Here is a 19,821-nt window from a genome sequence, read left to right as displayed (position 1 = left end):
ACAAGTCTTTTTTTCATGTAAAACTTGACAGGATGATATTCTGAAGCTAGGACGGGCATTCTGTTTTCTCCCATTGCCTGTGAAAACTGGATTCCATGTGCAAATCAATGGATACTTTGAGGTTTCTTCGAATCGCCGTGGGATTTGGTACGGAGATGACATGGACAGATCCGGAAAAATTCGGTCCGTCTGGAACAGGCTTCTCCTGGAAGATGTTGTGGCTCCTTGTTTCAATAAACTGCTTCTTGGTATACAACAACTCCTGGGTCCAACAAGAAATTATTATTCTTTGTGGCCTATTGGTTTATTTGAAGAGCCATGGAATTTGTTAGTTGAGCATATATATAGGAGTATCAGGAAGTCTCCTGTCTTATATTCAGAGGTGGAAGGTGGGAAATGGATTTCACCTAAGGAAGCATTTCTTCATGACTCCGAAAGTTCAGGAAGTAAGGAACTTGGTGATGTTCTTGTCCAGCTTGGAATGCCTACTGTTCCTTTACCCAGTGATTTATTTAATATGATATTGAATTCCACAACTGCCAGTGATCAAAAAGTTATTACTCCTGATTCAGTACGTCAGTATTTGAGAAATTGCGACGATTTGAATGTAATCAGCAAATCCTGGAAGCTTATGCTGTTGGAATATTGCTTTGAAGACTTGGTTGACACTGATGCTGGGAGTCGTGCATCTGGCCTGCCTTTGTTTCCATTGGCAAATGGTGATTTTGGACCAATTTCCAAATCCACAGAAGGGATTACATATTTTATTTGCAGTGAGCTAGAATATGTGCTCCTTCAACGAATCTCAGATAGGCTGATAGATGGGAGTATTCCGATGAACCTTTTATGCAGATTAACAGCAATAGCAAATGTCTCGGGAGCAAATCTAGCTGTTTTTAATGTAAATGAGTTTGTTAAACTATTTTCTGCGTTTGTACCTGGTGAATGGAAATATAAGACGAGCGTTTTATGGGATCCGTGTTCCAATTCTTCTCACCCAACTTCTTCTTGGTTTTTACACTTTTGGCATTATCTTAGGGAGCAGTGTGAAGAGCTATCTCTTTTTGGAGATTGGCCTATACTACCATCACGGACTGGGCATTTGTGTAGGCCTTCTATGCAGAAAAAAATGCTTAATGTGGTGAAATTGTCTGATAAAATGCAACACATTCTTGTCAAGCTAGGGTGCAAGATACTGAACAACAATTACCGCATTGAACACGCAGATTTGGCTAACTATGTGCATGATGCTGATGGTGAAGGTGTTTTAGATTCAATTTTTGACGTGTCTTCTAACTATAGCATTAGTCAGCTTCTTCAATGTTTGGAAGCAAATGAAAGAGATGTGCTTCGGCAATTTGTTCTAAATCCGTCATGGTTTATTGGAAAGAAAATGGATGATTCTCTCATACGAAATAGCAAGTGGCTTCCAATTTATAGAGTGTATGGTGGAGAATCTTCTGAAACTTCCAAGCATTCAGATTTGATAAACCCTCGTAAATACATACCCCCATTTGATAGTCCAGAGTGCTTGTTTTGCGATGAATTTCTCTGTAATTTGTCAAACACTGAAGAAGAACTGCTTAGGAGATATTATGGAATCGAAAGAATGAAGAAGACACAGTTCTATAAGCTTCATGTTTTGAATAGTATAAAGAACTTGAACATTGATGTGCGGGATAGTGTCATGTTATCGATTCTTCAAGATTTACCTCAATTATGTGTCGAGGATGAATCCTTCAAAGAAATCTTGATGACCTTTGCATTTGTACCCACAGTTAGCGGGGATCTTAAAAGACCATCTAGTCTATATGATCCACGGAATGAGGAACTGTGTGCTTTACTAGAGGATTTTGATAGTTTTCCTTCTGGGAAATTTCGTGACTCAGGAATTCTGGACATGCTACAAGGTTTGGGTCTTAAGGGGACTGTGTCTGTCGAGGTGGTCATAGAAAGTGCTCGGCATGTGGAACGCTTAATGCATGAAAATCAGGAAAATGCTAACTCAAAAGCAAAGATACTTCTTTCATATTTGGAAGTGAATGCATTCAAGTGGCTACCTGATCCACCAGCTGATGATCAAGGAACAGTTAATAGAATATTTTTAAGAGCTGCAAATGCATTTAAATCTCGTCAATTCAAATCTGACTTAGAAAAATTCTGGAATGATCTTAGGCTTATTTCATGGTGCCCCGTCCGTGTTTCTCCACCTCACATTTCATTACCGTGGCCCACAGCTTCATCAATGGTTGCTCCCCCCAAACTTGTGCGGCCATACTCGGACATGTGGCTTGTTTCTGCCAGCATGAGGATACTTGATGGAGAATGCTCCTCTTCTGCATTATCCTACCAACTTGGCTGGTCTAACCCTCCTGGAGGAAGTGTAGTTGCTGCCCAGCTGCTTGAGCTTGGTAAGAATAATGAGATTGTATCTGATCCTATTCTTCGGCAAGAACTGGCTTTGGCAATGCCAAGGATATACTCTAACTTGATGTCTTTGCTTGGTTCTGATGAGATTGACATTGTAAAGGCAGTTCTAGAAGGTTGCCGGTGGATTTGGGTGGGAGATGGATTTGCCACCTCCAGTGAGGTTGTCCTTAATGGTCCTCTTAATTTGGCTCCATATATACGTGTCATGCCTATCGATTTAGCTGCTTTCAGTGACTTATTTCTGGAACTAGGTATTCAGGAACGTTTGAGGCCTTCTGATTATGCAAATATATTATATAGAATGGCCATGAAGAAGGGTACTGTTCCTCTGGATTCTCAGGAAATTAGTTCTGTTGTATTTATTGCTCATCATCTTGCTGAAGCTCACTTTCAAGAGGATCAAGCACATCTGTATCTTCCAGATGTATCGGGCAGACTATATAGTGCAACGGATCTAGTGTATAACGATGCTCCCTGGTTGCTCGACTCTGAAGGCTGTGACAATTTGTTTGGTAGTACCACAATTTCATTGGGTGCTAAACAAACTATTCACAAATTTGTTCACGGTAACATTTCTCATGATGTTGCTGAAAAACTTGGAGTACGATCCTTCCGGAGGATCTTGCTTGCAGAGAGTTCCGACTCTATGAATTTGAGTTTGTCTGGAGCTGCTGAAGCATTTGGGCAGCATGAAGCACTAACAACTAGACTTAGGCATATTCTTGAAATGTATGCTGACGGGCCATCAGTTCTCTTTGAGTTGGTGCAAAATGCTGAGGATGCTGGAGCTTCCAGTGTGGTGTTTTTACTAGACAAAACAAATCATGGCACTTCATCTCTTTTGTCTCGCGAAATGGCTGATTGGCAGGGGCCAGCTTTGTATTGTTTTAACGACTCTGTATTCAGTTCCCAAGATCTCTATGCTATTTCACGCATAGGCCAGGAAAATAAACTTGAGAAGCCACTTGCAATTGGAAGATTTGGGCTTGGATTTAATTGTGTTTATCACTTTACAGACATTCCTGCTTTTGTTTCTGGGGAAAATTTTGTTATGTTTGATCCTCATGCCTGCAATTTGCCAGGAATTTCTGCTTCTCACCCTGGCCTCAGAATAAAATTTGTAGGTAGAAAAATTTTGGAACATTTTCCTGATCAATTTTCTCCATTTCTGCTCTTTGGATGCGATCTGCAACATCCATTTCCTGGCACGCTTTTCCGTTTTGCCCTTAGGACTTCAAGTGCTGCCTCTAGAAGCCAAATAAAAAAAGAAATATGTGCACCTGCTGATGTCCTATCACTTTTTTCTTCCTTTTCCGAAGTTGTTTCTGAGACTCTGCTATTCCTTCGAAATGTGCAAACAGTATCCGTTTATGTCAAAGAAGGGCCTGACAGCGCCATGCAGTTATTACACCATGTTGGCAAGAAATGTGTTATTGAACCTGAAGCCGGAAAAAATCCGTTTAATGACATTTTTAGTTTTATGTATGGAAATCAGCAAGATAAATTGAGCAAGGATCAGTTCCTTAATAGGTTGAGCAAATCTATCAATTCAGATGTTCCATGGAGGTCTCAAAAGCTTATCATGTCTGAACAGAACCCTTCTGGGTGTAGGTCAAACCTGTGGTTAATGAGCGAATGCTTTGGAGGTTCCCATTGCCGAATTAAATCAACAACCTATGACAAGAAATTTTTCAAATTTGTTCCCTGGGCCTGTGTTGCCACACCTATCAACTCAGTTGAGATTGGGAAAAATTCGACGGAGAGAGGGGAAAATTATGAAGAGTCTACTCCAAATACTGCTGACATTCCGCAGGTTCCTCTAGCCTTTAGCCCAGAAATATTCAATTTTGAAGGTCGTGCCTTTTGCTTCTTACCACTTCCAATCAGTACTGGTCTACCCGTTCACGTCAATGCCTATTTTGAGTTGTCATCAAATCGGAGGGACATATGGTTTGGTGATGACATGGTGGGGGGTGGGAAGATGCGTTCAGACTGGAACATGTACCTACTTGAAGAAGTTGTTGCACCAGCTTATGGTCACCTTCTTGAGACACTGGCTTTGGAATTGGGCCCAGGTAATATATTTTTTTCCTATTGGCCAACAAAGGCAGGTTTTGAGCCTTGGACATCATTGATGAGGAGCCTTTACCATTATATTTCTAATAGGGATCTTTGTGTGTTGTACACTAAAACTCGAGGTGGACGATGGATTTCGACCAAGCAAGCTATTTTTCCTGATCATACTTTTCATAAAGCTTGGGAACTTTTAGATGCATTGTCTGATGCTGGTTTACCTGTGGCTATTGTTCAAAAGGAGATTGTTGACAAATTCAAGGACATCATCCCATCTCTGCATTACCTCACACCTGAGTTGCTGAGAACTCTTTTGATAAGGAGGAGACGTGAATTCAGCAATAGAGATGCAATGTTCTTAATTCTGGAATACTGTTTGCTTGATATAAAAACTCCAGCAACATCAAAAAGTTTTTACGGGTTACCCTTGATACCTCTTTCAAATGATGAATTTGCTAAGCTAGAGAAAAGAGGGTCAAGCGATCAAATTTATGTTGCACTGGGGGATGGACACATGCTTCTCAAGCATTCAATCCCACATCAACTGGTAGATGCGAGGATTTCCGACTACCTATTTCAAAAGTTATGTCTTCTTGCTGAAAGTGAAGATTTTAACATTTATTTCCTGACATGTCCAATGCTAGAAAAACTGCTTATCAGATTACTTCCATCAGAATGGCATTATGCTAAGCAAGTGACTTGGGTTCCTGGTAATCAAGACCATCCCAGTATGGAATGGGTTAGGCTTCTATGGAGTTATCTGCGATCATGTTGTGAAGATCTATCTTTGTTTTCAAACTGGCCAATTTTACCTGTTGAAAACAATTATTTAATGCAACTTGTTGAAAATTCTAAGGTGATAAGAGATGGCGGGTGGAGCGAAAACATGTCTGCTCTATTGCATAGAGCTGGATGTCTTATATTGAGACGCGACATTCCAATTGAACACTCCCAGTTGAATCATTATGTGCAGTCATCTTCTGCAATGGGTGTTCTAAATGCACTACTAGCGGCAAACAGTATGGTGGTTGACATTGAGGAGCTTTTTGGTGATGCTACCGATGGGGCACTTCATGAGCTTAGGAGTTTTATTCTCCAGTCCAAATGGTTCTCTCAAGACTCTATGAGTAACACTCACATTAATATCATTAAGAGCATTCCAATGTTTGAAGTGTTCAAAAGTAAAAAGCTTGTGTCCCTTAGTGGATCGCCCAAATTGCTTAAACCAGTATCCATACACGAAGATCTTTTAGGTGATGACTTTGTGAAACTGGATTCAGAAAAAGAAAGAATGATACTGAAAACATATTTAGGGATCAGTGAACCATCGAGAGTGGTTTTCTACAAAGATTATGTTCTTTCTCGCATGTCACAATTCATTTTCCAGGATGGCATTCTCTCAGGCATTCTGTCTGATATTAGGTTCTTGATTGAGGAGGATAACAGCTGCATAGCATTGTTCTCTGTGATACCTTTTGTTCAGGCTCTTGATGGTGCTTGGAAAGAACCAATCAGGTGTGTTTCTCAACTTCCTCAATTCACCACCACAAATAATTGCACTTAAAAATTAAATTTCTAAACAATTCTTGTTGGGCTGTATAAATTGCCCCATGGGAATGCCTCCATATTTTCTTCTGAGTGCATGTTTTTGATTTTTTTTAATTTCAACGCTTGAGTACCGGAGCGGTAGGGACACAAATAGGTCATGAAAAAAATAGAGTGGAAGTTTGAGACATCTTTTACTTACATGAGCCTGGGAAAAGCAGCTAAAAAACATGAATTCTCTTGTTTTTTCAATGCATAAAGCTTACAGGCAGCTTGGATGTCCAATATAACCTTAAGCTTGTTTTGATGATCGTTGAATTATATAATTTTTTTACGAATAACGGAGAAGTTCTTCACCAGTCTTTTTATAGCCATTTAGTTTGTGAAGGTTTATATAAAGTTATCGAATATCATTATCATTACACACTTGTCCAGACAGTTAAATCAAGTACATACATCTTTCTTCGGTAGCGTGCTCTCGCTGAAAATACTATATCCGAAAAGTTATATAAACTTAGTAACTTCTTGACAAGGGAATTTTAGGCTTCTTTCATTTTATTTGATTTACTAAATGTATTCTCTTACTTCCTCGTACATGCTTTTTATGCTAAGTATTTCTATACAACCTTTAATAATCAATTCTGGTGTTATATTTAATAGCTGCCACCGCATCCTTTCTCTTGCAAATCATTCTTGTTAACTTATTCACCTTTTGTGTTCGCTTCTTGGCCACACTCAATTTGATGTGTTGTTTTTCATACTCCATTACTCATTCCATATATCATAGCAGGAGCGGAACCAAAACTTTGAGCTAGGAGGGAATTTTATGGTAAAAAATATTGATCAATAGGACAAGATATCAATTATATCAGATTAGTTTTTATCATTCTCTTGATTTTTATGTTTATTTTAATTTTTTTGAATAACACTCCCGTTTATGATAATACAAGAAACTAAATTTATAGAATTAACATGAGAAATTTATAATATTATATTATCTAAATCTAATAAAGAACATTATATTATATTTTAGCAATGGAATTTTGTTTTGAAAAACATTACACAAAATTTTGTTTTATAAATGAATAATGTTATAAGTTGCTTGAATAGTTAACATAATTATAAAATATTTTCATAACATATGGTATAATTTTTTAAATTTAATTTATGTTGGTTTTGTTCTATGTTATAAAAATTAAAGCATTGATCCAATACTAAAATCATAAATATTGAGATTTAATTGAAATGCCACTTATATGGATGTTTAATTGAAATGCCACTTATATGGATGTTTGTTCACTTTATAGATTATAGATTTAAGCACCAATCAATTTATATCATAACAAGATTATTAATTTAATATGGGTGTGTTTATTTTAGATGGATGGGATTGGATTATCTAAAATAATCCTATCTTGTCGCTTGTTTGGTTGCATTTTCTGTACTGATTATGTATTCCATATCAATAAAATCATTTAATTTAAAATTAGAACATCATCCTTCATATATCTTTTTTTAATATTCATTAATTATTGAAAAAGACAAAATCATAATTTATCATCTTATCTTAAATTTATTTAGTCATACGAAGCATACTATTACTTATTAAATCTATTCCACACCCTATGCAATATTTTAATAATTACAACATTATTTATCCTATCCAATCCCATCTACCCAATTAAACACAACCTATTAGAACAATTAATTAGTCTTATTTTTGTTTCTCACAAAAGACACAAAAGACAATAATATATTTAATTTATAATATGCATTTTTATCCATTAAACCACATAGCTTAGCTTTGAATATCTTTCACTCCGATTAAAGCTATTGAAATAGATTGGGTCTGCCTCGCTAAAGAAATAGGCGGGTTGAGTTAGCAATTTTTCGACTAGCCAAAGCGGTGGGCCACCTTGTCTTGTTGTGTAAAATAGGTGGGTTGGCTCAACAATCTCGCTCTCAGCCAAAATGGCGGCTGACCGCCATATGCTTGGGCTCAAAGATAAATATAGAGCCCATTAGTATAATAAAGCTCATACCAATAAATACAGAACTTATTTATTTTTTTCAAATTTTTTTGGACTAGGCCAATTTAAATATATGACCCATTATATCTATTACTATTATTAAGTGCAAGCCTAATAATGACAAAAAATGGTGTCATTGTCTGACTTTTTGTTTTTGTTTTGTTTTTTACCATTTTTTCTTCATAATTTCAAATTACAGTTTAGTCCCTCATTAATTTTTACAATTATGGTATGATCTCAATTTAAATTTAATCAATTCAAATTTCAGTATGATCCTTTATTACTTTTTACACTTGCGATTTTACCTCTGAATATAAATCAAATTAATTAAAAAAAGACTGTACAAGCACACAACGTGTGCTCCGGTACATTATTAATCTATTAAGATGTGGGCTAGCCTGGGCTGAAGCCAAGGCTAGCACCAATATGGTCCACCCCTATATATAGTCGTCCATAGAACTACTAGAACTACCTACAAAGAATAACTAATTTCATTACTTCTCGCTGCCTTGTGTAGAAATGCGATAGCACTTGTGCACATTTCACTAAATTGAGGCTCAGGCGTAGCGCATCATTAGTGGGGGGCACCTCTGCTATTTTGAGATAAGTTCATAGTCATAGGAGTGATTATTGTTATACACTGGATGTGTACCTAAGACAGCCCTCCTTATTGAACCACCAAGATGTTTCCTAACAGTGTTGTACAACAGTATGCTTAATTGGTATTGTTTTAGGAAAACATATATGTTATTATAGATGTCAAATCACATAAAAAATTGTCTCGTAATGGTGCTATATCATAATGTAATCCTAATTAAAAGATTTCACGTTTTGTGTTTTGGGTTAAAATATAATAATATTTATATTATTTTGAAAGGTGATAAAAAGTTTAAAAGAATATTGTGTTGGGAGATATGAAAGGACAGAAAATGTGGTTTGGGGAATAATGAAAATGAGATGGTGATTAATTTATTTTATTTCGGGGGAGGTAAAATGAAGAGTTGACAATGAAACCAAAGAATTTAATTCCATGGTTTAATGTCTCATGTAAACTGTGGTGAGAGGAGAGGCTTTCTTTTCACACTTTGCATGGTTGTTGCTTTCTCATTACATGAAGATGTTTATCTCAATCTTTGATGTATGCCCATTATGATTTGTGAGTTGCTCTATGGCAGGCTTTATGATCCTCGCATTCCTGAACTGAAAACATTTCTTCACAGTGGAGCCTTTTTCCCCTCGGAGAACTTCTCTGACCCACAAACTCTGGACACTCTGGTAACCCTTGGGCTTAGACAGACTTTGGGCTTTACTGGTTTACTTGATTCTGCCAAGTCAGTTTCAATGTTGTACAAATCAAGAGACTCAGAAGCAACAATGATCTCAAGAAGGCTGCTTTCTTGTTTAAACATAGTAACTTTGAAGCTGCCTTCTCGTGATGAGGAAAAACTTTCAACCAATGATATGGAATCTTCAGATATTGCACTTCATGAAGGTGAAGAGGAGAGGTCCTACATTTACGGTTCTGAATATCTTTTGTCAGATGTTTTGGACATCGATTCAGTTGTCAGTGACATGGTTGATGACAAGATTGGAGAAGATTTTTGGTCAGATCTGAGGGCTATCAGCTGGTGTCCTGTCTACACGGATCCACCAATTCATGGCCTTCCATGGTTAGCCTCAGCTCATAGAATCGCAGCACCATTTAAGGTCAGACCTAAATCACAGATGTGGATTGTTTCATGTAAGTTTCATTTGTTGGATGGAGAATGTTCTGAGTTCCTACAGCAGAAACTTGGTTGGATGGATCACCCAGATGTGGAAACCTTGTCTGCCCAATTAGTTGGGTTATCTAATAGCTATAATGAGCTGAAGCTGCATTTTAATGACGAATTGCAAAAGCAGATACCATTAATCTATTCACACTTGCAAAATTATATTCAAACTGATGATTTGATGTTACTTAAATCTTCCTTGGCTGGTGTTCCTTGGGTTTGGATTGGAGATGATTTTGTGGTTTGTGAGGTGCTTGCATTCGATTCCCCTGTGAAATTTAGTCCATATATGTATGTTGTACCATCTGAATTATCACTTTTCCAGGATTTGCTTCTGGCATTAGGTGTCAGACGCAGTTTCGATGTTTTTGATTATTTTCATGTTCTACAACGGTTGGAAAATGATTTAAAAGGTGGCTGTCTCCCAACTGACCAGTTGAGTTTTGTCCTGCATATACTAGAAACTCTTGCAGATAGTTACACGGAAGGGTCAGTAGTTGAAATTCCTAGTACTCTATTGATTCCAGATTCTACTGGAGTACTCAGAGCTGCTGGGGATCTTGTGTACAATGATGCACCATGGATGGAGATTCATTCCCCTGTCGGGAAACGTTGTGTGCATCCATCAATCAGCTATGACTTGGCCAACAGATTAGGCGTTCAATCACTCCGTTCCCTTTCTTTAGTCAGTAAAGAATTAACTAAAGATCTGCCTTGCATGGACTATAGTAAAATAAAAGAGCTACTGGAATCTCATGGGAACTATGAGTTTCTTCTTTTTGACTTGATTGAATTGGCAGATTGTTGCAAAACCGATAAGCTTCACCTCATTTTTGACAAGAGGGAACATCCACGCCAGTCTCTGTTGCAACACAATCTAGGTGATAATCTTCTGTTTAATTTGTTATAGCTATTTTAAGATGAATAAATTGCAGATTTTACTGTATTGAATTTTTTTATTGTTCCCGGGTTTTAAGTGTGTTAATAGAAATGATTCTTATATTTAGCTTGAGAGTGTATACATTTTTTGTGTGTTCTTGGAAATGACAGCTTTTGATGACATATGTAAGTTAAAAAAATCTGGTGTCTTTTGTACTTTCTGATTCTGAGCTTTCTGTGATTGATGCCCCAACCTATGCAGCGGAATTTCAAGGGCCTGCCCTGGTGGCAGTACTGGAGGGTGCCAGTTTAAGTGGAGATGAAGTAGCCAGCCTCCAATTTCTTCCACCATGGAATCTGAGGGGTGACACTCTCAACTATGGCTTAGGATTACTGAGCTGTTTTTCCATAAGTGATTTGCCATCAGTCTTATCTGATGGCTTCTTCTACATTTTTGATCCTAGGGGTGTAGCTATTGCCCCACCTTCAAGTCACTTACCTTCTGCCAAACTTTTTCCATTGAAAGGTACGCTGTCGTGACATCCTCAGCTCTCAACTGAGGGTTTATACATTAAATAACACATTTTCTTGCGTTGGATATCTTATTTGGTCCATTTACTTAATTAGATTAGATGCCCATGTAGAAAGTTTGATATTTTTGCAAGTATCAACTGTATGGTGCTTATGCTGTCATTTATTTTATGTCTATTTATTCTGTTTCGTATCAAAAAAAAAAATTTTATGTGTATTTCTTTCCGTAGTTTTTTGTGTTTGTAAAACATATAATCAACTTTTATAGGAATCTGTACAGAAAAGGAGACGGGGTTGGGGGAGGTGGGATCGATGGAGTGGAATGGTGTCCTTCAGATTTGAGGGAGGCAGTTGGAGATTGTTTTTTCAGAGGAAGAGATTAGAAGAGCGGTGTTCGAATGTGATGGTGATAAAGCGCCAGAGCCGGATGGATTTACATTGGCTTTTTTTCAACATAATTGGGACACGGTTAAAGCAGACCTAATGAAAGTGTTTGATGAATTTTATGAGGGAGGGGTGGTTAATGGCATCACAAACGAAACATATATTTGCCTAATCCCACAGAAACACGAGGCAATTAAGGTAAAGGATTTCAGACCGATTAGTTTGACGACGAGCTTGTACAAGATATTGGTCAAAGTGTTGACTAATAGACTTAAGAAAGTCTTGGCTAGAACAATCAAGGAAAACCATTGTGCTTTTATTAAGGGGAGACGGATTCTTGAATGTTGCCTCATTGCGAATGAGGTGATTGAGGACTATCGACGTAAACATAAGAAAGGCTGGATTCTTAAAGTTGATTTGGAAAAAACCTATGACAATGTAGATTGGAAGTTTCTGGATTATGTGTTGCATATGAAAGGGTTTGGGGCAAGATGGAGGATGTGGATTATGGGCTGTGTTTCGAGTGTGTCTTTTTCGATTTTCATTAATGGAAGGCCAAGGGGAAAATTCAAAGGGAAGCGAGGACTTCGACAGGGGGATCCGTTATCCCCTTTCCTTTTTAATTTAGTAGTGGATGTTTTGGGAAGACTGGTAGATAAGGCCAGGCGCTTAAATGAAGTTAAAGGACTCGAAATAGGGAGGAGGAAATTGGAGATCTCACATATTCAGTTTGCGGATGATTGCATTAGTGGATATGCTTAACTGCTTCGGGCTTCAATCGGGATTGAAAATAAATTTGGATAAAAGTGTTGTGTTGGGAATTAATTTTCAGGAAGACGAAGTTGATGCTTTGGCACAGGCAATTGGATGTAAAAAAGATATTTGGCAAATAAAGTACCTCGGGGTTCCATTGGGACGTAATCCCACGAAATTATACTTTTGGGAACCGGTCTTATCAAAAATGGCAAGAAAATTAGCTTCATGGAAAAAAGCTTTCCTTTCAAGGGGGGACGGTTAGTTCTGATAAAGTCAATGTTGAGCGCTTTGCCATCTTATTTCATGTCTTTATTTAGAGTGCCAAGACGGGTGGAGAAATTGATGGAAAAGTTGACGAGAGATTTTTTGTGGGACGGGGCAGACGGGGACACACATTGTCATGTTGTTGGATGGGAACAGGTTACTAAACCGAAGAACAGAGGAGGATTGGGTTTGGGGAATATTTGTTTAAGAAATAGAGCATTGTTGGGGAAATGGTGGTGGAGAGGATCGGTGGAAAAAGAGCCGTTATGGAAAAAAGTTATATCAAGCATTTATGGTCTCCAAGATAATGGGTGGGATGCGAGGTTGGCAAGGAACACAACATTTAGAAGCCCGTGGAAATTTATATCTCGGTCTTACCCGACTTTTCATCAATTGGTGGGTGCGGTGTTAAGAAAGGGTAATGACGTAATGTCATTCGGTTTTGGGAAGATGTTTGGGAGGGGGGAGTCGTTTCGAAACCGTTTTCCTTCTATTTATCAAATTTCCTCCACTACTAATAAACCAATCAATAGCTTCTTGGTAGCGCACTCTAGTGGAGGGAGGATTTGATTTAGAGAAGGATTTGATGGATGTATTTCAAATGACACCTGTATTGGCTGTATTTGAAATCGATCACAAATACCATTGAAATTGCATATTCTGATATTGAGTGGTTTTGAAATTAAATCCAATTTTGTCAATCAAAGCAAGTCAAAGAATATGAAATCAATGGATTTGAAATTCATGCTCTCAAATCCATCAATCCAAGCACATCTTTAGCCACCAATTATAACTTGTTCCTCTCATTTGTTTATAACTACTCTCCTTGTTTTGGCAATGAAAATTCAGAATTTCTGTGGGGCGTTTCTCACCAATTGTTGGATAAGGCTAAATCAAATGTCAGAAAACTTGGACCATAAATTTGTCTTTCATGTCCCTTGATTGGCCATAACTTCTTATTTGTGAGCAACTATCTTACGAATCCAATTGTTTTGTCCCCGCTAATATATAGGTACAAAATTGACGGACCGTTTTCGTGATCAGTTCATGCCAATGTTGATTGGAGAAGATATGCAATGGTCTTCATCTAATTCTACAGTAATACGAATGCCTCTTTCATCTAAGTTCAAGGAAGATGGAGCAGATCTTGACTCATCTAGGATGACATTGATATTTGACAAGTTCATGGAGCATTCTTCTAAAATAATGCTATTTTTGAAGTCAATTTCACAGGTATGATTAGTATTAAAGAAATGAAGATTAAATAAGAATATTTCCAAATGATTGGTTTCCAGAGATCTAGCCAGGAAATATTCTATGGGTCTGAGTCACGATGGATGAAATTCACCAACCATATTTTTGTGTACCCAATTTCATATGTGAACTGTTCAGTACAAACCACTGAAATTGTATTCTGTTTGGTTCAATTTAAGAAGTGTTAACTATGAGGTTGTGGCTCTATATTTTTGGGGCAATACATTTCATTATATAATTCTGATTTGGGCATCTGATAGTAACTTGTGGAGCATCTGATATAATACACTAGTTCAGTCCATTATATAATTCTTTACCCCCAAGCCACTATATTCAGTTAACTCCTGTTATTTTGCGTGGGATTCAGTGATCATGTTACTTGTGGAGGAGAGCATAGTTCCTTCTAAATGCTTTTGAACTTTATGAATTGAGTCTTTTAGGTTGTATTTTTCAAAATTCAGTTACTTTAAAGTTTATTTGTAATTAATGATTATTTTTTGGTTTGTTAGCTGGCTTTATCATTAGTTGGAGCTCCATTTGTCAAGATGAAAAAATCTGAAATTTAGGCAAAATACTGCTCGTAAAATGTGATTTATGAGCTACTTTTGTGAGCTAAACTTTCCAATCTGTCGAAGTTAATTGTTGGGACTTGATGTAGATAAAATCAAAATAAATCAACGTCCCCTTGGAGTCGAATTCATAAATGAATTTTGAGCTTTAGACGGTGATTTTTCATAATAAGCCATTAGGTTGTTTATAAAACTATGTTGCCTTCACTGAATGTGTAAGTATTTAATGAATTAACTACTAAGGAAAAAACCAAAGAAAAATTACTGTCCACTGTTTCTAGAAATTCTTCTGAAATGTGCATATTCATTTAAATGACTACTTTAAGAGTTCTTGTAAACTTGGTAATTTTTTCTTTTAAATATCAGTATAGATGTACGGAAAACCTAGTTATTGTAAACTCTCAGAATAAAGGCGTGAGATGGAAAATCTAAATGAGTTTCATTTGAAGGGAATCACAGAAACATGAGGTGTGAAATGGACAAAATAACAATTTTATTTGGGGCCTGATTTCGAGATAATATTCCACTTCTCAGGTATCTTTGTTAACATGGGAGGATGGCAGCCCACGGCCCTGCCTAGATTATTCGATTGATCTCGATCCCTTGTCTGCTATATCTAGAAATCCTTTTTCCAAAAAGAAGTGGAAGAAATTCCAACTATCAAGCATATTCAGTAGCTCAAGTGATGCCATCAAGTTGCAAGTTCTTGATTTGAACTTGAGTCTTGGAGGAGCTAAATTCGTCGACCGGTGGCTCATGGTACTCAGTATGGGTTCTGGTCAGACAAGAAACATGGCCCTTGATAGGTATGCTGTAAGGTTCAAACACTTGTTTACGTAAATCATGATGTGTAGCTCAAGTGTTGATTAAGAGTATTAGTAAGTGAATCAAAATGTCTAACCTGTCATCCCATATGGGTTCATTTAGAAATTATGCCATTCACGAAACTTCTTGTGCAATGAAACCTGGTAGCTACATTTTTTGTGAGTAAATGAATGATTTTGATGTTTCTCCTAACAACTATTATGAGAGGTGTTGCACACGCATATATGCTGACACTGTGGCATCGCACTTATCACATGGTAGCCATGGGATTAATGTTTGAACAAGTGTTATGCATGCGGGAATGTCTGATGATGGTTGATGACTGGAAAACGAACATTCCCTTTACATTTTGATGGCAACAAGTTTCTTTAATAAGTGCATCCACACGGTCTTGTAAAAGAATATCAACCATTAAAATAAACTAAGTACAAGTCAAGGAATCATCTTTATAATGAGAAGTCTTTTTTTCTATTTTTCTTTTTAAAGGTTTGTATTTCTAGTGATATAAAAAGCATTTAATGAGAAATATGGAATTGAGTCCTTGCTTCCTAGGAAAACTAGTTGCTACATAGTACATATTTAAGCAATATCTTATGTTTTACATGTCTTACTGCTCCAGATGATCTGTTAACCTTCAAAATAATTGTGTGGTAGATTTTGTAAATATATTCAATCATGAAGCTTATGTGATAAATGTGGATACCTGTGTACGTCCCATGTTTTGCCTAACTATTACACGTTCTAATTGTTGTGTCCCTTTTCTATCTTCCTAAAAGGTTTATCCTTTCTATAAGAAACTAATTCATAATGATAAAATGTAATGTATGCTCTATGTTTGGTTTTGTTTGATGGGATGATTGAGTGATTGATGATTTCATGTTTGCAAATTAAGGAATGATATGGGATAATTATTTCAGCACTTTTTTAGATAATAATCATGAAGTATTTGGTTGAATGAATTAATAAAAAATAATTTATTTCTTGTGGGATTTTTTCTATTTACCCTTGATAAAACATACATATTGTCATTTTTGTAAATTTTGTGCCATTTTTCTCTTATATTTTCTTTACACCTCCTCACTTTGCATCTTCATCTTTTTCATTCCATCGTCCCATGTTTTGCATCTGTCATTTGTGGCTGCAGTTCAAGAAGCTGGACTTATGACTTGAATAGAACTTGAACGTTACATTTGGAGTTCTAATTCAAGTCAATTTTGAGGCTTCTTGAAGAAACTTTGAGCTCACGCTCGAATTTAAAATTCTGACTGCTGTTTAGTTGTGCTCTTCTGACTTGTCCTTTGTATATTAATACTCAACTTTTAGTGGATACGTGTACACAGATATTTAAAACTGTATGATGGTTAATCTACTTCTCAACTAACTTATTTTTAACTGTTAACTTCTTTGAATATTAATTTTCTTACTTAATCGTCTTCCTCCATATCTAACATATATACCCTTTGCAGGCGGTACCTTGCATATAACTTGATGCCTGTTGCTGGAGTTGCAGCACATTTGTCACGAAATGGCCATCGTTTAGAGAACCATCTGTCAAACTTCATCATGTCTCCGCTTCCTCTATCAAGCAATGTAAACATTCCCGTGACTGTTGTTGGATCTTTCCTTGTGTGTCATAATCAGAGTCGCTACCTTTTCAGATTCCAACATAGCGATGCTGCATTGGAGGTGCAATCTGATGCTAGTAGTCATTTGATAGAAGCTTGGAACAGAGAATTGATGTCTTGCGTTCGCGATTCTTATGTTAAATTAATATCGGAGATGCAGCGGTTACAGAGAGATCCGTTGACCTCGACTCTTGAGCCAAATTTAGCTCGTTCTGTTAGTTTGGTTTTGAGGTCATACGGGAGGGATGCATATAATTTTTGGCCTAGATCAGGGGCTATTGCTTCGGTCAAGCAATCAAAAAATGGTGCAGAGTCAACTACGATGCCTCTTGAGGCAGACTTCGAATGTCTTATCGAACAAGTTATTAAGCCATTATATGCTCGTCTTGTTGACCTTCCAGTTTGGCGGATGTATTCTGGAAATTTAATCAAGGCTTCAGAAGGTATGTTTCTTTCACAGCCTGGAAGTGGTGTAGGAGACAACTTGCTTCCAGCCAGTGTTTGTGCTTTTGTCAAGGAACATTATCCTGTGTTTTCAGTCCCATGGGAATTGGTGGCTGAAATTCAGGCTGTGGGCATCGCTGTTAAAGAAATCAAGCCCAAGATGGTACGAGACCTTCTTCGGACTACTACTCCTCGTATTGGTGATTGGTCAATTGACACCTACATAGACGTCCTTGAATACTGTTTATCAGACATCCAACTTTTGGATTCATCTCGAGTCAGTGATCTTAACAAATCGAGGGGCTTGAGTATTTCTGATTTGGGTTCTTTAAGCAAACATGAAGACAATTATTCCTCAGCTGTATCAAATGCTAATGTACGTAAATATGGGGGGGAGTCTACGCTAGATTCAAACAACTCTGGGGGTGATGCAATTGAAATGATGACAAACCTAGGGAAGGCTCTATTTGAATTTGGTCGTGGAGTGGTTGAAGATATAGGTATGACCGGAGGTTCTTCCCACAGGGATACTGTGATTGGTAATAAAAGTTATGGCTTTGTTTCGATGGAAGATCAAAAGTTTTTCCATATAGCGTCTGAAGTCAAAGGTTTACCATGTCCAACAGCGAATAATAGTTTGATAAAATTGGGGTTTACTGAAGTTTGGATTGGAAGCAAGGAGGAACTATCTTTGGTTGCCTCTTTAGTGGGAAAGTTCATGCATCCCGAAGCACTTGAGCGACCAATCTTGGAAAATATTTTCTCAAACCATTCAATGAAATCATTTTTGAAGCTCCAGACTTTCTCTTTGCGCTTGCTTGCTAGCCATATGAAGTTTGTTTTTCATGAAAATTGGGTGATACATGTTAACTCAAATAATGCTCCCTGGTTTTCATGGGAAAAAACCGGGAGTTCTGGTGGGGAGGCAGGTCCTTCTCCTGAGTGGATATTACTCTTTTGGAAAATTTTCAGTGCCACATCAGAAGACCTCTCTCTTTTTTCTGATTGGCCCCTTATCCCTGCTTTTCTTGGTCGTCCGATCTTGTGCCGGGTGAGAGAAAGCCATCTCATCTTTATTCCTCCTTCTAGTTGCAATTTTCAGTCTTCTAGTGCTACTTCGGAAGTAGATGCATCTGAAGTTAATCAATCTGAATTTTCCTCTGAATCTCGTGAGATGCAATCATACTTGTCATCGTTTAGATTTATAGAACAGAAGTATCCTTGGTTGTGGTCAATGCTTAACCAATGTAATATTCCTATATTTGATGTTAATTTTATTGATTGTGCTGCATCGTCAAATTGTTTACCAGAAGATGGCAAGTCATTAGGGAAAATTATAGCATCCAAGCTTGTGGCCGCCAAACAAGCTGGTTATTTCCCCGAAATTACTTCCTTTTCCACTTCAGAACGAGATGAGCTTTTCAATTTATTTGCCGCTGATATCATTTCCACTGGTTGCTCTTATGCGAGGGAAGAACTTGAAGTTTTACGCAATCTTCCTATTTACAGAACAGTACTCGGGACATATACCCAACTGCAAGACCAAGATCTTTGCATTATCTCATCAAATACATTTCTCAAGCCATTTGATGATCGTTGTCTTTCTCACTCTTCTAATTCTTCTGAAAGTTCTTTCCTTCGAGCACTTGGAATCCCTGAATTGCATGATCCACAGATTCTTGTGAAATTTGGATTGCCTGGATTTGAATGTAAATCTCAGCTTGAGCGGGAGGATATCTTGATATACTTGTACACAAATTGGCAAGACCTATATTTAGATTCATCTGTGTTAGAAGTGCTTAAGGATACCAATTTTGTCAAAACAGCTGACGTTCGATCTGAAAACCTATGTAAACCGAAAGATCTTTTTGACCCCAGTGATTCATTATTGACTTCTGTATTCTCTGGCGTAAAGCAGAAATTTCCAGGAGAGAGGTTTGTTTCTGATGGATGGCTTCAAATTTTACGAAAAACAGGTCTCAGAACTTCTACTGAAACAGATGTGGTGTTAGAATGTGCCCAAAGAGTGGAGTATCTGGGAAATGAGTGTATGAACCCCACAGAAGTTGTGGATGACCTTGAGACCAACGGCATGCATTCAGAGAATGGGGTAACTATTGAAATTTGGGAACTGGCTGAAAGTTTGGCGAAAACAATTTTTTCAAATTTTGCTGTACTTTATGGGAACAAATTTTGCAATCTCCTCAGCAAGATTTCTTGCATTCCAGCTGAAAATGGTTTTCCAAATATTGGTGGCAAAAGGAATGGGAACAGAGTGCTTTGTTCTTACAGTGATGCTATATTGGTTAAGGATTGGTCTCTTGCTTGGAGTTGTGCCCCAATTCTTTTGAAACAGACTGTTGTACCCCCAGAGTATGCTTGGGAACCACTACATTTGAGGAGTCCTCCAGCCTTTTCAACCGTGCTGAAGCACCTTCAG

General features: G+C 37.5%; 1 protein-coding gene across 3 annotated transcripts in view; it reads left to right on the top strand.

Annotated features, from left to right (window-relative positions):
- The window catches only part of LOC140984130 (uncharacterized), a 31,957-nt gene that overhangs the window by 4,301 nt on the left and 7,835 nt on the right, over nucleotides 1-19,821 (top strand). For all 3 annotated transcript variants that reach the window (XM_073451347.1, XM_073451365.1, XM_073451356.1), the window contains exons 3-8: nucleotides 32-6,018; nucleotides 9,254-10,731; nucleotides 10,992-11,255; nucleotides 13,677-13,897; nucleotides 15,022-15,293; nucleotides 16,779-19,821. In XM_073451347.1, coding sequence (XP_073307448.1) covers nucleotides 32-6,018; nucleotides 9,254-10,731; nucleotides 10,992-11,255; nucleotides 13,677-13,897; nucleotides 15,022-15,293; nucleotides 16,779-19,821 — 11,265 coding nt within the window. The remainder of the gene's footprint in view (nucleotides 1-31; nucleotides 6,019-9,253; nucleotides 10,732-10,991; nucleotides 11,256-13,676; nucleotides 13,898-15,021; nucleotides 15,294-16,778) is intronic.

This window comes from Primulina huaijiensis, chromosome 1 (assembly GCF_012295235.1).
Source record: "Primulina huaijiensis isolate GDHJ02 chromosome 1, ASM1229523v2, whole genome shotgun sequence".
NCBI lineage: Eukaryota > Viridiplantae > Streptophyta > Magnoliopsida > Lamiales > Gesneriaceae > Primulina > Primulina huaijiensis.
The sequence above is the reverse complement of the archived record's forward strand: the minus strand, read 5'-3'. Positions and strand labels throughout refer to the sequence as shown.